At 55.4% G+C, this 18,903-nt stretch overlaps 1 protein-coding gene across 1 annotated transcript; it reads right to left on the minus strand.

The window, feature by feature from the left end:
• Positions 1 to 3,782: 3,782 nt before the first annotated feature.
• On the minus strand, positions 3,783 to 15,263 carry DMKN (dermokine). Its single transcript, XM_061172443.1, is given in 16 exon segments — positions 3,783 to 3,830; positions 3,939 to 4,049; positions 4,885 to 5,043; positions 5,352 to 5,393; positions 5,431 to 5,498; positions 5,501 to 5,554; positions 7,195 to 7,243; positions 7,588 to 7,644; positions 10,225 to 10,272; positions 10,460 to 10,507; positions 10,652 to 10,702; positions 12,166 to 12,261; positions 13,535 to 13,717; positions 14,202 to 14,261; positions 14,376 to 14,567; positions 14,838 to 15,263. Coding segments are annotated over 16 exon segments (1,692 nt in total).
• Positions 15,264 to 18,903: the final 3,640 nt, after the last annotated feature.

The following is an 18,903-nucleotide window of genomic DNA, read 5'->3' on the forward strand; positions in this document are numbered from 1 at the left end:
TCTTGTCACAGCAAGTGTGTGTTTAAAAGACAATCTTCAGGCTCTAGTGTTTGAAGTTCTAGTGTTTAAAGATGGGTTCTTTTATATAATGCCTCTAAATACAAGCCTACTACTTCATGTGCACAACCAAAGGAATTCTGTTCTTTTTCTGGAGGAAAAAAACTGGCTGTGCTAGACTTATGATCGATCTCCATTTGGCACCATCCTGATGGATTTTCAAGGGTAATTTTGGCTTTACATGATTTATGCTGTAAATGCTAATCTAGAGTCTAGTGTCTCTCTCCCAGTTCCCTCCCCTTCCCCCACCTAAACTGCCTCAGTGAGTTTGTGTTCCCTGAGTGTCCAGTGTCCAATGGTTGGGCAGGCTGGGGAAGAGAGGGTAGGGGGATCCTCACCGGCAGAGGGTCCCAGCGGTTGGGGTAACGGGTGGCAGGAGAATCTACCTGGGATTCAGCGTCGGCTGCATCACAGAGGGTTAGTGGAGTCGGACAGAGGCACAGAGCCTGGCTCTGCGTCACCCCAGCTCCAAGTCTGCTTGATCTAGTTCCCACTCCAAGAATACCAGTAAACCCCTGTTTTCCCACAGGCCTTCACCCACCCCACCTCAAATCTGCCAGAACTTGAGTGTGGGTAGGAGGCCAGGCCCAGCCTTGATTGCTACATTACAGACACACCTAGGGGCTGGGAGCCAGCCTCCTGGGTTCAGGGAAGGAATGGGGGATTTGAAGCGATGCATACTGGGGCCTCAGGGTCTTGGTGAACATCTAGGTGAAAAGCCTAGAATCATTGGAGAGAAAGGGGGCTGGGGTGTGGGCTACTGGGGGGCAGAGCCCAGGGCACCCCTGTCCTGTCCTGTCCTCCCTCTGCCAGTGTTAGGGTCACACTCAAGAAAGCAATCACGTTGCCCAGCAGGTCTGGTTTCTTCCTTTACCTCCCACCCTCTGCCCTGTGCACGCTTTGCTTAAACTTCTCCCAGGAAGACCTCTTGGATTGAGCCCACTTAATTCTGATCTCTCCTTCCATCCTCTAACCCAAATATTTATTAAACAGCCATTTTGGCTCCTGGTGCTGAGGATTCGAGATGGACAGGGTACCTGTCCTGTGAAACTTATGTGCCAGTTAAAGAGAGACAGATTATAACCTAACAAAAAATTAGGAAACAAGATCATTTCAAGAACATGACAAGTTCTGTGAAGAAAATACAACAAGGTGATGTGATAGCGATTGGGTAGGTGTCCTTGGTTAAGCTGGCTTGGGGTTTTGAATTTAGACCAAAAGCCGTTAAAGTTCCAACCTTCTGAAGATCTCGGGTTCCAGGGAAAGGTAGCGCAGTATTCCTTGGGAGCCTTTCCCAGAAGGTCCAGGTTGACATTGGACAGGGAAGCCAGAGCCAAATGGTGCTGAGCCATGCCGAGGGGATGTTATTCTACAACTAATGGAGCTTGTGGGGGATTCTGAGCAGGGGATCGTCCCTGGCTGCCGTGGGACAATGGACTTTAGGGAAAAATCGAAAGTCAGAGGCTCTGCCATGAAGCTGCTTCAGAGGCTCTGGCAGGACAAGGCCTGCCGTTTTATGAGAGTCCTTTACACCTGAGGGCCTTAGCCTGCTTCAGCTAGTGCTTTAAACTTCAGAGGGTGGCTTTCAGCCCTTTGGACCAGGAACGCCCCAAGTCCAGAAACATGTTGACCACTTCAGCTTCTCCCTCAGTCCCTCAGGGACTGGCGCGAGGCCACCCGAGGTCCAGCAGTCTGTAGCCCTCACCCCACACCCCAGGAAGCCCGCTGTCAGTCAGCTGGAAGGACTGAGCCTCAGCCCCGGGACGGGCCGCGCTCTCTTCCCTGTGGCTGCGAGGAGGTACCGCAAGGCCCTCCCTTCCCAGGTGAAACCCAAGATGAATAGAAGGCAGCAGCCGCAGTTTAAGGACAGAAGCGAGAAGAGGATGCACATCAAGTTCGTTCCCCCAAGTCCTTTTTGGGTCCGACTTCTTTCATGTATTCATCAACTGTTTGAGGCCCACCCTGTGCCAGACCCTGTGCTAAGCCCTGGGAATGGAAGAATGATCAAGGCAGACAGCGGTCGTGCCCTCGGGGAACTTGCAATCTCTGAGGGAGTCACTTAGCTGGCAGGGTGCTTCCTGGCCTCCTTTCATTTCCCGGTCCCCGAGGGGAGGTCAAGGACCTCAGAGGTGTCAGAGAGTGGTGGGGCCCCTTAGTTTAGGCTCACTGTGTGGGCTTGGCGGGACTTTGCCCAGAGACGCTAAGCACAGACCCCTCTCCCCCCGTGCCCAGGGCTCCTCGGCTGGTGATCAGCCCGGGCTCAGCCTGCACCCCAGCTTCTGGCTGTTTCCTTGGTGCAGGAATGGAGTAGAAGTTTTTCACCACCCCTCTGTCTCCTGGAGAGCCTCTACGGCACGTGACAAGGGACTGGGTACTCGCCACTCCCCCCAGCTTCCTAAACACGTCAGTCAACCCAGACTCACCCTCGTCCACACCGTGGTGTGTGCACGAGGCTGAGGCGTATTCTCTGCCGGCCCCGCGCTCTTCCTCCTGCCCCTCCCTGACCCTCCAGGACGGGTATCCTCTCTTGGAACAGCCCCTTAACTCCCACCTCCTGATTTCAGTAGCTCCCCTGTGGCTTTCTCAGGCCAGCAAACGTCCGTGACTGCTCCAAGTGCAGTAAGCCTGCTAGTCACGTGTAAATTGGGCAAAGATGATTTTTCACAGACGGAGAAACCCAGGCCCAGTGAGATCCGCTAGCTACTTCTTGTCAGGACCTCCCAGTCTTCTCTCTCTCGGCCCATCCTGTATACCCCTCTCAGGAAGAAGGCGAGATACCTGCCCATGGACCTCCCTCATCCCTCCTCCCTGATCCAGGCCACCAGTGTAGTATCAAAGAATAAAATTTGCCAAAGTCTTAGGGAAACAAGACTCACGTTTTATTTCCACAGAGAAACTCTAAAGTAGGACGTGCCTCCTGAATTTCTGTCACGGTGACTTCAGGTCACAAAATGGAGCAGGTGAAGCAATGGCTGGCGTATCCACTGAGGCCGATGGTCAAGGAGACACCACCGTGGGTGGGAGGAAACAAGGGACAGACAGACAGGTCCCTAACCTAGAAAAAGCAGGTGTTAGCACCCAGACCAAGAGCTGGGGGAGGGGCACAGTCAGGTCCCTTGATGACTGATGGTTTTCAGGGCTTCAGTAGCGGTTCGAAGTGATTTTCTAGAAGACAGGAAAGGAGAAAATGGTAGAACGCGGCCACTCCTAGAGCTGCTGAAACCAAGCATCCTCTCACCCAGCTTCTGCGCCCACAGTTCCCTCATGTCCCGCCTATGTCACCTGCGGTCCCCTCACTTTCACTCCTCCCTAAAACAAATATTACCTCTTCCCCACCGGCAACTCACGTCTTCCTGCCTCTGAACCTTTAAACCCGAAAGGCTCACCTCACTCTAGTCCCCCCGACCCCGTCCCCCGGACAACGCCTATCCTGTTCCCACTCCTGAACCCAGCCTGCCTTGCTGTTCTCTGGCCCCGCCTGGCCCTGCCTCTGTCAGGCCACCACCCAGCACTCAGAGGGTGTTCCAAGTGCTCTAGGTCATTTTCTCCTGAGTCTTTCCCCACACCCCACACTGGGGTCTCCTCCTCCTTAATACCTTTAGTGCGTCCACCCAGAGCAAAGGGAGTGCCAAGCCCCCAGCCCTCCCTCCCCGCGCCCACCCCCGGGCGACCGTGCCTCAGCTCCCGGCTGGTGCAGCCCGGCACTGCTCACTCCTGACACTCACCTACCAAAACTTCACCCACTGCAGCAGGTCAGGTCGCGCCCGGGCAGCCTGCAGGACGAGGAGAGTGTCTGAGCGGACAGAGCACCGTCCCCGGCACACCCTCTGGCCTCAGACCCCTTCTCTCGCCAGCCGGATTTTCTGTGCCCCAGTACTTACCGAGGAAGAAATCGTGACTCCCCACTGTAAAGAGAAGACCAGAGGAGGTGAGGTGAGGACCTCAGTGTCCTGTCTGTACTCGACCATGTCCTTAGGGCTTAGGAAGGGCCCCTGGCGGGGACAGGCTCAGACCAGGATCACCCCAAAGGTCCTTTGGTCTGACTGTGGCCCTTCATATTGATCATAAGGTCATATTGAATAGGGTCCCTGAGCACACACTGACCAAGGGGAGTGAAAAGAGGAAAGGTAGGTCTCCCTCTGCCTGCTAGGGGGATAGAAATTGGCCATGAGCGATGAGCGATGGGCAGAAGTGGATACCCACAGGTAGTGTTAACTACATCTTCACCTCTTTTCAGTCAGCAGCTAGTTTCTGATCTCTCAGTAGAAGTCCTCTCCCCAAGGGCAGGGGCTTTATTATTCTGAGAGATGGAGGGAAATACTGCCTGTTTGTTTGTTTGTTTTTGACGAGCCTAATTAGTATTTAGCACATTCATTTACTGAATTTATCAGATTGTTTTCTTTGCACCCGAATAAAACAAAATCCTCATATTTTTTTTCCTGTTACTTCCTTTGTGAAAGGAAGCATTTATTTTCCCACCAACCAAGAGTTTCTGGGCTAGCCTCCTCTCCCCAAGAAAGGTCAGCAGTTAAAGAGGTGGAGAGCAGACAAAGGAAACCTGTCTGTCTGTTTTGCCGTGTGTCATGTGATTTTTTTTTTTTTTTTTTTTTTTGGAGCCTTATATTCCTCATTGAGAGGATCTTGGGTCCCAGTTTTCTCCATGGCAGGTAATGCACCCACGGCTCCCCTAGAACCTTTTCTGAGTGAGTGGGTGTGAACCTTCTACCCTTCTCTTCCAAACTGCTCTCAGGGAGCTGGAGTCCCCCTGCACAGGGGTGAGGAGACATGACTATCAAAGTGAACAGGATTCGGCCTCAGCTAGCCTACCCAGAGGACCTTGGCAGTGAAAGCCTCACCCCCCTCGCCCCCAGGCAGACCCCATGCAGTGGGAGTCAGGGCGGTTGCAAGCCTTCCCTTAGTGGGGCTCTTGGCTGAGTGCTGCCCCCCAGTGGCAGTAGGGTGTGTCTGCTGGTTATAATCGTCGTTCTGCGGAAGGAAGCAGGGGGCGGGAGAGAAGGGATGAAGGCATTTTGCTCCCACATCCCGGCCCTGGCTGGACCTTTCTCAAAGCCCCTGCCTCCTCCCCTCCTTGTGTCATGTGTTTTCTTCTACAGAATCTCCTTCAGCGAGAGCGCACGCCCTCACCTCGCTTTATGGTCCCAGCCCAGATGGCCCTGCCTCCCTCGTCCCTCCCCACCTCTCCCAGCTCCTCAAGTGTCCCTGGGGAGGTGAGGCGAGGAGACCAAGGAAAGAAGTGAAGTCTGAATCAGGTGGTCGGGTGGCAGTTACCTTACCTTAGAAGTTACAGCTTCCACGTCTTGGCATCCTGTGCCAGGCTGAGAAAATTACAGAACGGGGCATGAGGAGAGAGAATTGCAGATTGGCCAGACCCGGGAGCAAGGCTGAGAGGAACCAGGGACCTTCCAGGGCATCCTGAGGGAGAGGCTCACCTGACCAGCACCGCCTACCCTCCTCTGGTCCGATGACGCACGGATGCGAAGGGAGAGGACGCCGGGGTGAGGGTGGCTCCGTGGTGCTTCAGGCCTTGCCGGACTCTCGGGGCTCCAGCATCCCACCGCCCAGGCTCTGCCCTCCCTTTAGAGCCCCAGCATCCCACCCGGCCCACCCCACCCCTCTCAGTGGTCTGTGATAAGTGCTGCCTAAAGAGAAGGCCTGGAGGAAACTGATGGCCCAGATAGACACAGGACAGATTTCTACACTCAGCATTGGGCAGCCAGGGTAGAGAACGGGTTGGCAACACCTCCGCCACCCAGGCACCTGGAGCCGGAGCTAGAATAACAAATGAGCGGTACCCGCACAAGCTCCCGGGGCAGAGCTGGGCACCTCAGCCCCAGCCCGCCTTCTGCCTGCAGCAGACCCTGCTCCCCTCATAGACCTTTTAATCCCTGTTCCCAAATGCTGTTTTCTACAGTGTCCTTGGAAGGATGGTCTGTTATCCACAGAGGCGAAGTGAAGTACGTTAGGTTAGCTCTGGGTCAAAGGAGAGAAAGGAAGAGGAGAAATACAAGAAAGCAGATGGAGCCCCCTTAAGAAGCACTGCAGACGCGCTGGCCACCTCCCCTGCCCCGATCGAGGCAAAGGGGAAAATCTCCTCAGGAGGAGGGAAGTTTAGCTCCTGCCATTGTCACTTCTCTACTAGAAACACACACACACACACACACTCTCTCTCTCTCTCTCTCTCTGTCTCTCAGGGTCAGAATGTTCTTCCCAAGTCTGGCTTAACTCTCTGCCTTATCCATACCTGAATTCTAACCCCACTATTAGACCTTACACCGTGGGCACAAACTGATAGACCGCAGGCCTCCAGACATTTTTTGCTTGGTCCACATGTTTAAATTAAATTAGTTGCAAACAGTTGAAAACCAGATTTCTAGCTTTTCTTGAAAAATCAGACCATGTGGCCCTATCTGTCCAGCCTCACGTGCCCACATGGACAAGTGAGTGGGCAGCCCTTGCCTCAGTGCCCAAGGGTCCCGATTCCTGAAGGCCACTGGCCATGCGGAATAGACGTGTGACCTTTGACAGGACCCAGAGGCCCTGCCCATCCTTCCCAGAACCCAGATAATCAGACCCCCTGCACCTGCCTGCACTCGACCATGACCCTCCATCCTCCCCCCATGCATACTGCCCTCCCGCCGCCCTTCCACTTTCCTCCCTAGTGACCCCTTTCCAGCCCTGAGAGTTGACCCCAGTCCCAGGTCCCTCCCTCTTCCCCACCCCATGGTCCCCTCCACCTGCTCGCCCTGCAGTACCCACGCAGCTGTGGCTTCCCCCAAGCCAGGCCATGCCCAGCAGGAACAGCAGCAGGCGGAGACAGTGGCTGGCTTCGTGATCTTGTGCCTGTGGAGGCCCTAACCCTCGACCTCGGCTTTTATCCCAGGGAGGACCGCCCACCCTGCTCCTTCTTCAGTGACTCACAGATTCCCTCTCCCATCCCACCTCCACTCGTGAGGCGTTGCACAAAGGGAGGAAAGTGGGAAGGGAGGGAGGCACCCCCCCTCAGCAGGGAGGGGGAGGAACCGGAACAGAATCTGCAAGCCACTGCCCAGGGCCCAGAACCCCGTGTCCTCAGAGCCGAGCTTCCCGACCCTGAAATGAGGGGGTCCACTGCCCTTACCTCAATAATTGCTTTCCAGTTCAAGAAAGGAGTGTTGCGTTTGAAGTTCTGGAGGGAGAAGGAGAGATGAGCGGGGCCACGAGGAAAGAGAATTCCAAGGGTGGAGGGGGGCGGCTGGCTGGGAAAGTTTCAAGATCATGTTCAAGAACAGGCTTTGGCGGCTGGGTGTAGTTTGGGGTTAGATAAAGATAAGCCTACAGGAGACTGAGGGTGTTAGCATTTCTGATGGCATTGGTGATAAGACTTGGGTGAGGTTACCTATCTCAAAGGTGAGAAGAGGGGGAATTCTGTGACAGGTAGGCTGGAGGGAGGGGTAGCTGCCTGGAGGGAGGGAGGGGAAAGCGAAGGATGACCAGGAGCCTCAGTTCTTCCAAGAGGGAGAGTTCTCCTACCTCCCAGAGTCTCCTGAAGTAGAGGAGGATGCGAGTGCTGGGCTTTGAGACTTGGCCCTGTGGATGAAAGTGGGGAACAGCTGAGCAGGGGGTCTGACCCCTGCTCACCTCAGCCCCTGCTCCCGCGACCACCATCCCTCAGCCTACAGGATTCACGGTGACTAAGGTCCAGGGGGAGCTGGGTGTCTTTAGGGACACCAGAAAACTGTTTCTGGAAACAAGGAGAGAGAAGCTAGGTCTCTGGAGCCACTAACCACCCCTCCGTCACATACACAGCACACGACACCATTCTTCTCTAGCCCCGTTTCCCCCCAGCCTCAGGCAGAACACAGCTGTAGCAAAACCTCAGGACCAGAACCTGCCCCTGACATTCCCACCTTTTCACCTGCCACGCCACCTCCAGCTCATCTCCCAAAGCTGTAGGGCTGAAGTCTCCCCTTCCTAACCCCTCCTGGAACAGCAGTGGCGATGTAAGAAAGGAGCAGAGGCCAGGAGTGTGGGACAGCTAATATTTATTTCAAGGACAAGGGTTGAGATTAGTGGGGAGATAGTGGTGTTTTAAGAATGGGAGGTGGGCTTCCCTGGTCAGGGGGACTTCCCTGGTGGTGCAGTGGTTAAGAATCCGCCTGCCAATGCAGGGGACACGGGTTCGAGCCCTGGTCCGGGAAGATCTCACACGCCGTGGAGCAACTAAGCCCGTGCGCCACAACTACTGAGCCCGCATGCCACAACTACTGAAGCCCGCGCACCTAAAGCCCGTGCTCCGCGACAAGAGAAGCTACCGCAATAAGAAGCCTGTGCACTGCAACGAAGAGTAGCCCCCGCTCTCCGCAACTAGAGAAAGCCTGCGTGCAGCAACGAAGACTCAACGCAGCCAAAAATAAAAATAAAAAGTAAATAAAAATTTTTAAAAAAAGAGAATGAGTGGGGGCCCCCATCCATCTGGAGGTCACGGAGTGCAAAAACTCCTCTGGTCCTGGGCAAAGAAATAAGTTCTAAGGGGGAGCTCAAGGACTAGGAATTCAGGGACTAGTGGCCCATGGCAAGGGTAGATTGGACCCCTGCTCCGGAGATCTGCAGGGACCTTTTGGCCCACGGCTGTCATCGGGGCAAATCCAGAGAGTCTAGCTTGGGCTTGAAACCCACCCCACCCCCATACTTGCCGGGAACGTGCGGTCCCCCGGCCTTACTCCTCAACCTGGCTGAAGTCCTCGGCTGCCTCGTCACCCCTCCCTCCGCCGTGAAGGAGCTGGGGGCTCTCCATCCTCTTCTCTGCCCGCCTCTGTCCTGTCCCTTTCCTAGGAGATCCGATCCTCGAGGGAGCCACCCCAAATGAATCCTGCCTGATTGCAAGCACGCCCCTTACTGCCCCCCTGGATGTGCAGAAACGTTTGGCTGTCAGTCCTCTGGCCCTCTGGGAAGTATCTGTGTGTGCCCTGGGGCTCCCAGCAGACCCTAAGTGCCCCAGGCTCAGGGGCCTGCTCGCCCCGTGGTCCGTGGTAAGGAGTCTCACCCCTACCAGAGACAGTTCTCTACGAAACAGAACAAAACAGTCTATTTGGTTCATGTCGTTCATCCAAAACAGGACTCCGCTGTAGCTGGGAGCTTCTGCATCTCCTGTCTTTCACTCCCTACCTTATTGCCAGAAAGTGACGTTCCTGAGGGCTGTCCCTTCGCCTCCCCGCCTGCCACCAACCCCCCCCCCACAAGTTCTGGAGGGCAGGGGTCCTAGTCTGCCTTCTTTTACGTGAAGGGTCAGAAACTACACTGCTCACAGGAGCCAGGCGGGGGGCTAGAAGAACTGTGAAGGGCAGTGGGAGTCTGACCACTGGAGAGCAAGTCTCCGCGGCAGGAAGAAGCTGCCTCTCGGCTCTAGGCTCTCGTAGGCCGCAGAAAGAGGGGCCCGGTGTTGCCATATTGTTTTTTTAAAATGAATCAAACAATCAGTGGACTGCAGATTGCAGCTTTTGCCTTTGGTATTTGGATTGTTTGTTTGTCCTTCACCCCTCCTCCCAGTCTACGCCCTCTGCTCTGGAGGTACATCTGCTATTCTGCTGTCCAATCAGCCTGGCCAGGGCTTCCCCTGCAAGAGGAAGGGGTGGGCGGGGAGGAAGGAGAAGCAGGTTCTGGGCCCCAAGCATCTCCTAAGACTACATATGCGCAGGGCCCAGACTGATGGCACCATCAGGCTCTCAGTGTATTCGCTTCCTTTTCCCATCTCTCTTGGCATCAGTCCTCAGGTGGTCTTTTAGCTTCATCTGATGATTCGGTCCATCCCCTACCTCTGCCTCTGCTTCCTCTCTGGTTCCTGAGGATTAAGCCTACTGACTCTCCCCTTAACCTTCTGGTGTCGAAGGGGAAACTGAGGTTCAGACCAGTTCAGGTCTGCATGTTGAGACAGGAAAGAGGCCCATTCCCTCCTGGTCCCCCACTCCCAGCTGTTTCCAAATTCTCCCTCTCTTTTCAGGTCTCTGCTGTCCTTCCTCCTTGTTTTCATCCTTTCTTTTTAAAGCACTGGCTGGAATGCTCTCTTCGTGACCATCATCATTGCTCCCTGGCTCACCAAGCAAGGGTTTAGCTTTCTTCTCTATATCCTTCTCCCACAAAGATCAGAATGAACGGCCTTCCAGCCCTTACCTTGTTGACGGCGTCCCAGTTAATGAAACCCAGCATGGATTTTAAATTCTGCAGAGAAAAAAAAGGAGAACGACCAAATTGGGTCATAATGTAATTGGTTCAGGGCCCCAGGACACGAGAGGTCAGGGGCCACTGCTGACAGTCATTATAGAAAGAAGAGTTCAGCCTGTGGGACCAAGGGACAAAGGTTTGATTTTCCAAAGGAGAGTGAACAGAGCACTCTTGTCGAACTCACCTTCCAGAAAGCGTCAAAGTTGAAGAGCCCAGGAGACGTCTGAGAGTTCTAAGGGACCGATGAGAAATGGGATGACAGTAAGAACCCACGCTGTGAGCACGAGGCAGTGGCAGGACATATGGGTGTCGGGGGGAGGCAGGCGTTGCTTGACACCATGGTCCCGGCCCAAGGAGGAGTGATGTCCTCACTCACCAAGGTGTTGGTTCTATTGACAGCTTCCCCTCCACCGCTAGACCCTTGCCCCTGGGTGGGGAAAAGGGAACTGACGGTCAAGGCTTTACATCCTGTCGTGCATGCCACCTATCATCCCGCTCCTGGCCCACTCTTCTCCGCCTCTGGTCAAGCCACCTTCTCCTCTTCTCAACACGGTACCTAAGAGCCCCACCTCCAGAAAGCCTTCCTGGACTGACTCGTTACTTGCTCAGCAGAATAACCCCACCCAGTCCCTTGAATCATATCCATATTCTTGCTCCCCCCCATGCCCTGCCCCCCCAAACACTGCTAGTAGCCAATATGTAGTCCCACTGTGCGCGGGGCACTGCGCCTCCACCCGCCACTTTCCCACGTGGAGATGCCTCCACTTTACAGACGGAGAAACTGAAAGGTAGAGCTGTCCAACAGCTTTTCTCAGCATCTGTCTCCGTGTCAGACTCCAGTGTTGGGACTCTGAACCACCTTGATGTGATTACGATGCAGAAAGCTCTGCAGTAACTGAGAGGGGTGAACAAGTTAGGCTTTGCTGTCCCCATTTTACCCAAGAGGGCGCCTGGGCTCAGAGAGGTCAATCGACTTGCCTGGAGACACACAGATGACAGGTAACACAGCTGGCGTTTGAACCCCCACCTTCTGAATCAAAGTTCACTGCCTTTCCACTTGTCAACCCTGCCTTCTTAAATATGGTTTAAAAAAATATCCCCTTGACTATTCTGTCATTTTTGTCTGTTTTTCCACCTCACTATATATTGAAGACTTTGGTATGTATAAAACTAGAAATAGAATTACAAACTGGGAGAGGGTTTCTTAAAACCTGTCTACCCATGAAAGGTTAGTATCCCTGATATGCAAGGAGCTCTTCCAGGGTAGCACCACCCCCCACGCCTGCCTCCTCCTCCCCGTTGGGCGTGCTCCTCGCCCTGTGGGCCCCACTCACCCCCGGGGCACGGGCTGGCAGCCTCACCAGGAGGCCTGTTAGAAACCAGAATCTCAGCCCCACCCCAGCCCTGCTGAATCAGAATCTGCATTTTCACAAGCCCTGTAGGTGATTCCTGTGAGCCTTAGCCAACACTTCAAGCTCTGTCAGCACAGCAGTTGCTGACCGAGAGGCAGATTTCCAGAATAACTAGGAGGGAAATGTACGCTCTCAAAACACTGTTTCCAAACTCCTTCAAAGAAGTCACCGAATACTGCTTACCGGCCGGGTATAGGACATTTGAAACAATCATGTTTCTAAAAGGATTGGTTTTCATACGATTTTTCACAGCCCCATCTGTGAGGTATATCATGTAAGGATCTGCAATTAATTATTACTTCGGAGCTGGTTAGCATTTTTAGGAGCATGTGTTTGGTTTCTTCCCTCTAGATTGTAAATTCCCCAGAGAGGGGGTTGGGACCATTGCTAGCGTTAGGAGCGGGGCGGAGCGGAGTTGCACTGAGGAGGGCGCACAGCTGCCGTAATGAACTGCAGTCACTGCAAGTTCGGCTCTCACCTGACCCCCAGATTCCCCGGACACGTGGACTTCACTGCGTGGATTGTCGCACGGTGGGAGAGAGAAAGAGAAGACTCTCAGTTCCCACGAAGACACCTAGTCCAGCCCCCAGATTGCAGCATTTTAACCCCGAGGCTGGCCCCGGGTCCGCTGACCCGGCGGCAGTCAGCCCATTCCCCGCCCATCCCTCAGCGCCTCTTCTTTTCCTTCCCACGGTTCGGGGCAGATCTGCACAGGCACGCGCTGGCCAGACGCTCACCTCGGGTTTGTTCTCACCACTTCCAGCCCTGCTACCCGAGGAGTAGCTGGTATTGTACCCCAGCAAGGGAAAGCGAAAGTCCACGTGGGGTCTCCAAAGGGCTTGCAAGGGCCCAAATCGTTCCCCAAACAGGAAGTCATCCCATAATAAGCATTATGATATTTTAACGCCCTCCCCAAGCTCCACACTGTGCCATCTTCAGCCGGTCAGTCACGGAGGGAAGTTATTCGGGGCACGGAGAAGGGTAGGTGTGGCCACGTGTATTTGGAAATGTGGGGTAACTGGGGGATTCTGAGCTGTTGCCTTCCATCCTCCACTTCATGCCAGGGGTGGAAAAGCCACTGGAGCCCAACTTCATAAGAGCCGTGACCCTGGCACCCTGGGGCTCCTTCGGCCCTCCTCCTGCCTCTCCTCACCCCTCACCCTCTCCTGGAACCTAGAAAGGGGAAGGGACCCCTAGAATCCTTACCTGGGAGTAGCCGCCTTGATCAAAATTTCTAGAGTTTTCTAAGGGTCGGTTGTAGGTGCGGGGGGAAAAGCAGGTAGTACAGGGAGCAGTAAATTAACACTTGGCTTGTTCTTGCCTGAGACCCTCCTCTTGCCTGAGACTTCTCCCAGACCCCCAGGGAAGCCAGCTGTGCCCCCTCTCTGCAGGCCCCCTGATGGGAGTTCCATCCCAATCTGGCTGCCAGGTAGTGGTCCCCTCCTGGCCCTCTCACCCCTCACGTAGGGACACTGCATTTGTTAGCGTCTCCACCTCAGCTCTGTAAATGTCCTTAAGTTTCCACATGCGGTCCTGCCCCCATCCTCCTGGGAGCTTCCCAAACAAGTGTCATGTTTCCCTGTGCCCACCTCTCTTGCTCCATCCACTACCCCAGCTCTAGTCCGATTCGCCAAGTGGACATGCCTGCAGAACTAGAGGTTAGACAGGAGACAGAGCATCCCCGGCATCACGGAGTGGATGACGAGGGGCTAGAGTGAGCACAGAAGGCAGGGCACCTCTTCTGGAAATTAGAGGGCACATGTAAGCAACACTTCCTGGTGAGGCTGGGAAGGTGGGGAAGAGAAGCCGAGGGAGCCCAGGATGACAACTCCAGTGACGCCACCTACCCTGGGGCTGGCAGCTTTCAGGAAGACCTCAGAGTGGGTTTCCTCAGCAGGGACCACCACGGGCCCCACCTCTGCCTTCAACAAAGGAGAACTTACCCAGTGGAGCCCAGAACTGCCTCCGCTGCTGCCACCACTGCTGCTGTTGCTGCTGCCACCACTGATGCTGCCACCACTGCTGCTTCCCTGAGGGTCAGGAAGAGACCAGAGTGAGGTCTAAAGATGAGGACACCAAGACTGCTTTCCTCCCTCCCCGGCCTCCCTTGCTCAGGAATATTTCCCGCCCAGTCTGAGGGGAGCAGAATTTCTGCAGAATGCCTCAGGTTGTCCTGTCTTCTTACCCCGGAGTTGCTCGAGCTTCCACCTGAGCCAGATGGCGGGCGGTTGGTGCATTGCAGAGGGAAGGGGACGGGTGAGGTTTGAGACTTCAGTCAAAGCCATCCCCACAGGCCAGGCTCTCCTGCTTCCTTGGCTTGGCTTTCTTTCCCAACGCGTCTCTCCTCCATGCCCTTCTCACTCTTCCAAGCCTCCTCCCCACGCCCATCTCTCCCCTGTCCAATCTGCCTCTTCCCTCAACCCCTCCCCTGCCCATCTTTCTTTCCTCTTCGTCTCTCCCACTTTCTATCACACGCATCCAGACACCTCTTCTTCTCCAGACTCTTCCTCTTACCTCTGCATTTGGGTTGTCGCTGCCTCTCCCTGAGCCATAAGGAGTTTGGGCCACAGCTGCCTGCAGGGAGGGTGAGACTGAGCATGGGATCGGGAAGGACATGGGGGAGGCGCCAAAAGTGTGGGCTTGAAGGGAGGGAGGTGGCAGGCATCAGGGCCAGGGTGATTACTTTACCTGAGTGTTGGTCCCCAGGTTGAATGCCCCTCCATGGCCTCCATGGCCCCAGGAGCCTCCCTGAGAGTTGGTCCCAAAGCTGCCACCTGAGCCTCCAGAATACACATGGTCCCAGGGAATCCCTGGACCTCCAGGATTGCCTGGAGAGCCAGAGGTGCCATGGCCTCCAGATGGAGGCTGGCCATTGGTTCCCTGCAAGAACAACATGGCTGCACTGAGTGTGTGTTGCCACCTCACTCTGGGATGGGGTAGGACAGGCAGAGCAACTCAGATAGAGGAGCCACAGGGAGAAGCAGGTGGAGAGAGACCCCAGGGTGGTGGGGGAGGGATGCCTAACATGGAAGGAAACTGGCCCAGACAGCCACCAATAAGGGAGCCATTCCTCCTATTAACTGCTTCCCAGGACTCTCAACCCAGCTGCCCACAGCCTCCCATTTCCACACCCGGCTTCCAGCCACTCACCAAAGCACTGTTGCCACCAGGCATCCCCTGCCAGGAGCTGTGGGCAGCATCCACTCCACGCTGAATGACATTCTCAGCCTGTCTGCCAGCCTCACTCCCAGTGTTTCCAAGAGCATGGGCTGCATCTTCAACCCCATGGGCGAGATCGTCCCCCACCCCGGGGCCCATGGCCTCCTTGACTCCAGAACCTGCTGCCTCTCCATCCCCTCCGCCAGTGGCCTCCCCGATTCCGTGCTTGACGGCCTCTCCCACTTCTTGTCCAATGGCCTCTCCCACCCCGTGTCCAGTGGCCTCTCCCACCCCGTGTCCAGTGGCCTCCATGGCCCCTGCTCCAGTGCTCTCCCCTCCACTCAGCAGTGGGCCAGCCTCCCCACTGCCCCGGCACAGGACCAGCAGGAGGCAGGCCAGAGACCCCTGTAGCTTCATCTCTGCCTCGTTCCTTCTCTCCTGAGTGTCTTCTTCCCACCCAAGTTTACTCGCTTGCCCTTTCCCTTTCCCTGCGTCTGTGTGCCCTCCTCCCTTCTCTCCTTCTTTCTGACTTCTCCTTCTCCCTTCCTCTAGGTCTGCAGCCTTCTCTCTCCTTTCCCAGATGTCCCTGTCTTCCCAGAGCCCTCCTCCCCGCCGCTACTCCTTATAATGTAGCTTGGAAGAAGGTGGCAGGGCTGGGCAGCACAGAGTCCCTCCTCCCAGTGACTCAGGCCCAGCCACCCATAGGGTAATGAGCTGTAATTGTGAGTCTGAGAGCCTGTGTCGAAACAGAGAGGTTGCCCGTGCATCAGGGAGGGAGGGGGAAACGGGATGAGACCGGTGCCAAAGTGTTCCCATTTCCCAACCCCAAGAGTTTAGGGCGCAGGGTAGGGGGGAGGGCATCTGAGGAGATAGGCTGGTAGTGTCTCCTAGAGGTGGCGGGGTGGGAGGAGACTTCGGAGAGAGGAATCAGGCAGGACCTCATCAGGGAGGCGAGGGTAGGGAACCCAGCGGGATAGGACCCACCCTAGGTGTAAGCCAGCCTGGGTCGGGGACGCCAGAATGAGCGGCAGGTGCCCTTCCTCAGCCTTCCTCTCCGTTTCCACCGGCCTTTGTCTCTCCCATCTCTGTCCCCTCCCATACTGCCACCTAAAGGTGACTGCCTCACACTTCTACACCTTCCAGCCACAGAGAGCCTGGGACCTGGGAGACCGCCCTCAGTGGGGACGCCAGGCGTCTGTCGGGGAAGGAAGTGGCCGCGACCCTGAGAGGGGTCATCGGGGCGTCTCAGTTAGCATCCCGGCTGCTCTGGGCTGAGAAAGCTGGGTGTGGAGCAGGGGAGCTGGGCAGGCGGGCCACCCCCAGGGAATGAGGGGGCGAGGGAAGACCTAGGGAGGGAGCTGCTGACCCAGGCACCCATCCTGTTTACCGGGCCTGGTGGGGGCATGTGTGTGAGCTCACGGCCTGCCGTGAGCCCTGGGCCTACACCAGCGCACCACACTGCTGCCCCCAGCCCCTCCCAGAGGGGCCAGAGTGGCACTGGCAAGGGAGGAGGGGTCAGCACAGGGGCAGGAGCCCCGGGTCAGCCAGTGGCCCTCTCCCCTGGGCCCAGCTCAGGACCCGGAACTCGGGCAGCCTCCCGAGGTCTCATCGCTGCTCAGCGAGCGAGGCTGCTTCTTCACTCCCAGGAACCCCAGGTCCTCCCACTTGGCACTGCCTTGTGTCGCTGGGACTCATTGCCGAGTTAGGAGGGGCCGGTTTCTATCTGCCTTTCCCAGCGTCTCTCCGTCAGTCTCTCTCCACGCCAACACCTTCCCCCCAGCTTGTAACATCCATCACTTCTCACGATGTAAACACGGTACCGGTCTGTCCTCCGCTGCTCCTTCCCAGCTCCTTGTTATTCCTTCGCTGACTCTTTAATGATGCTAATAGTGGTGGCGGTAATAACAATAAAACTCATCATCATCGTTGTAGCTACAGTTTATCCAGGGCTTTCTATGCACCCAGCACCGGACTAAGCACTTTTAGGCTCAGACAGCCCTGGGAGAATCGGTCTTACTCTCGGCCTGTCTGCCAGCCTCACTCCCAGTGTTTCCAAGAGCATGGGCCGCTTCCTCAAGCCCATGGGCGAGAGCGTCCCCCGCCCCGGGGCCCGTGGCCTCCCTGAATCCAGAGCCTCTTGCCTCCCCATGGGATGACTCGGCGATGAGTCCCAGTGACCCAAGGCAGTGCCGAGTGGGAGGACCTGGGGTTCCTGGGAGTGGAGAAGCAGGCACCACATTTAGGGACAGAGAACTTGGGGCTCAGAGAGGACATGGTGAGTATGCGGTAGAGGCAAAGCTAAGCCCAGCCTGTCTCATTCCTGAGCCTGGCTTCCAGCGTATTCTGTCATCTCCGTGTCTCAGACCTTCCCCTGCTTTTCGAAGCCCTCATTCTTCTCTGGATAGAATTAGTTTGGATTTTGCTCCGGGGCCATGTAAGGGGCAGAGAGCAGGAGGAAATCTGAGGCCTCCGGGGTTGGTGATGGACATCCCAGCCCCCTGAGCCTGCTGCTTCCCATTCCCACGGGGCAGGACCACAGGGCAGAAGGTGCACGCTCACTGACTCCAAGACTCCTTCCCACACTTCCTTCGTGGGACACCCTTACCATGGTGTAGAGCTGCCCTCTCCCTTCTCTGTTACTAATATTTTTCTTTAAGCCAGCTTACTTTCTTAAGTATATTTTAAGAGAATACTTTATATCACCACTCTAAGTGGAAAGCCAGGCTCACTGGCCCATAAATAGAAAGAACCAGAAAAACAAAGTGAGAAGCAAACAATCGTATTACATTGTAGCTGGCGGCAGCTCCTGTACCCTCTTTGTTAAAAAGGGAGATTAGCAAGTATGAGAGAGGTGTTCCAGGCACGCCAGCACAGAGATGGAGTCTTCCTCTTTACCTAATCAGAAAGCTTCAAAGAGAATTAAGAAAAGAGTAAGTTTCTCACTGTGTGATTCAGACTTATTCAAAGCCATGTTCACGAACCACCTAAATTCTCCCATGCCACCAGCAGTCCCATGTTCTACCTTCTGGGAAAAACTACCCTCAGACATCCCTGGACCTGAGGGGTCACCTCAAATCAGTCTTAAGGCATATTTATTAAATACGTGTTGTGAACCAAACAGAAGACTAGGTGCTTTCACATGCATGATCTCATTTAGTCCTCACTATAACCTCGAGAGATAAATATTATTCCCATGTTACAGATAAGGTAACTGATAAGGTAACTGAGGCCTAGAGCTGTTAAACAAACATACAAAATCATATACAAGATCATGGTAAAATGGAGCTGTCAGGACTTCCCTGGTGGCTCATCACGGGGGCGAGGGCAGTGGTTAAGAATCCACCTGCCAGTGCAGGGGACATGGGTTTGAGCCCTGGTCTGGGAAGATCCCACATGCCACGGAGCAACTAAGCCCGTGCACCACAACAACTGAGCCTGCGCTCTAGAGCCCGCGTGCCACAACTACTGAGCCCACATGCCACAACTACTGAAGCCCATGCGCCTGGAGCCCGTGCTCCGCAACAAGAGAAGCCACCGCAATGAGAAGCCCGCACACCTCAGCGAAGAGTAGCCCGCGCTCGCCGCAACTAGAGAAAGCCCGCGCGCAGCAACGAAGACCCAACGCAGCCAAAAATAAATAAATAAATAAATAAAAATGGGGGAAAAAAAAAATGGAGCTGTCAGAATCTGACCCAGGTAAGGGGGTCAGATTGAACTTGGTAAAGGGGACTTATTTTGAAGTAGCCCCTCCCCCACCCCAGGGTCACGGGGAAGCCTGCCGCCCCTCCAGCAGAGGTCCCCAGCAGGGAGGTGCTCTGGACAAGGAGCTGGCCATCACTGCTTACTAGCTGGGTGGCCTCCCTCAACTCTCTCCCTTCTCTGAGCCTCAGCTTCATCATGTCTAAGGGGGTAATCGTGGGACCTCCTCGGGGGCGGCTGTGAGGGTGAATGAATCATGTCTGTAAGTGCTTAGCCCAGAGTGAACACCCAATAAAAGATGGCTGTGAGGGTCCCGCCCAGACTCCTCTCCCTGTTCTTGCACAACTGCAGAAACTGC

Source organism: Eubalaena glacialis, chromosome 18 (genome assembly GCF_028564815.1).
Source record: "Eubalaena glacialis isolate mEubGla1 chromosome 18, mEubGla1.1.hap2.+ XY, whole genome shotgun sequence".
Lineage (NCBI taxonomy): Eukaryota > Metazoa > Chordata > Mammalia > Artiodactyla > Balaenidae > Eubalaena > Eubalaena glacialis.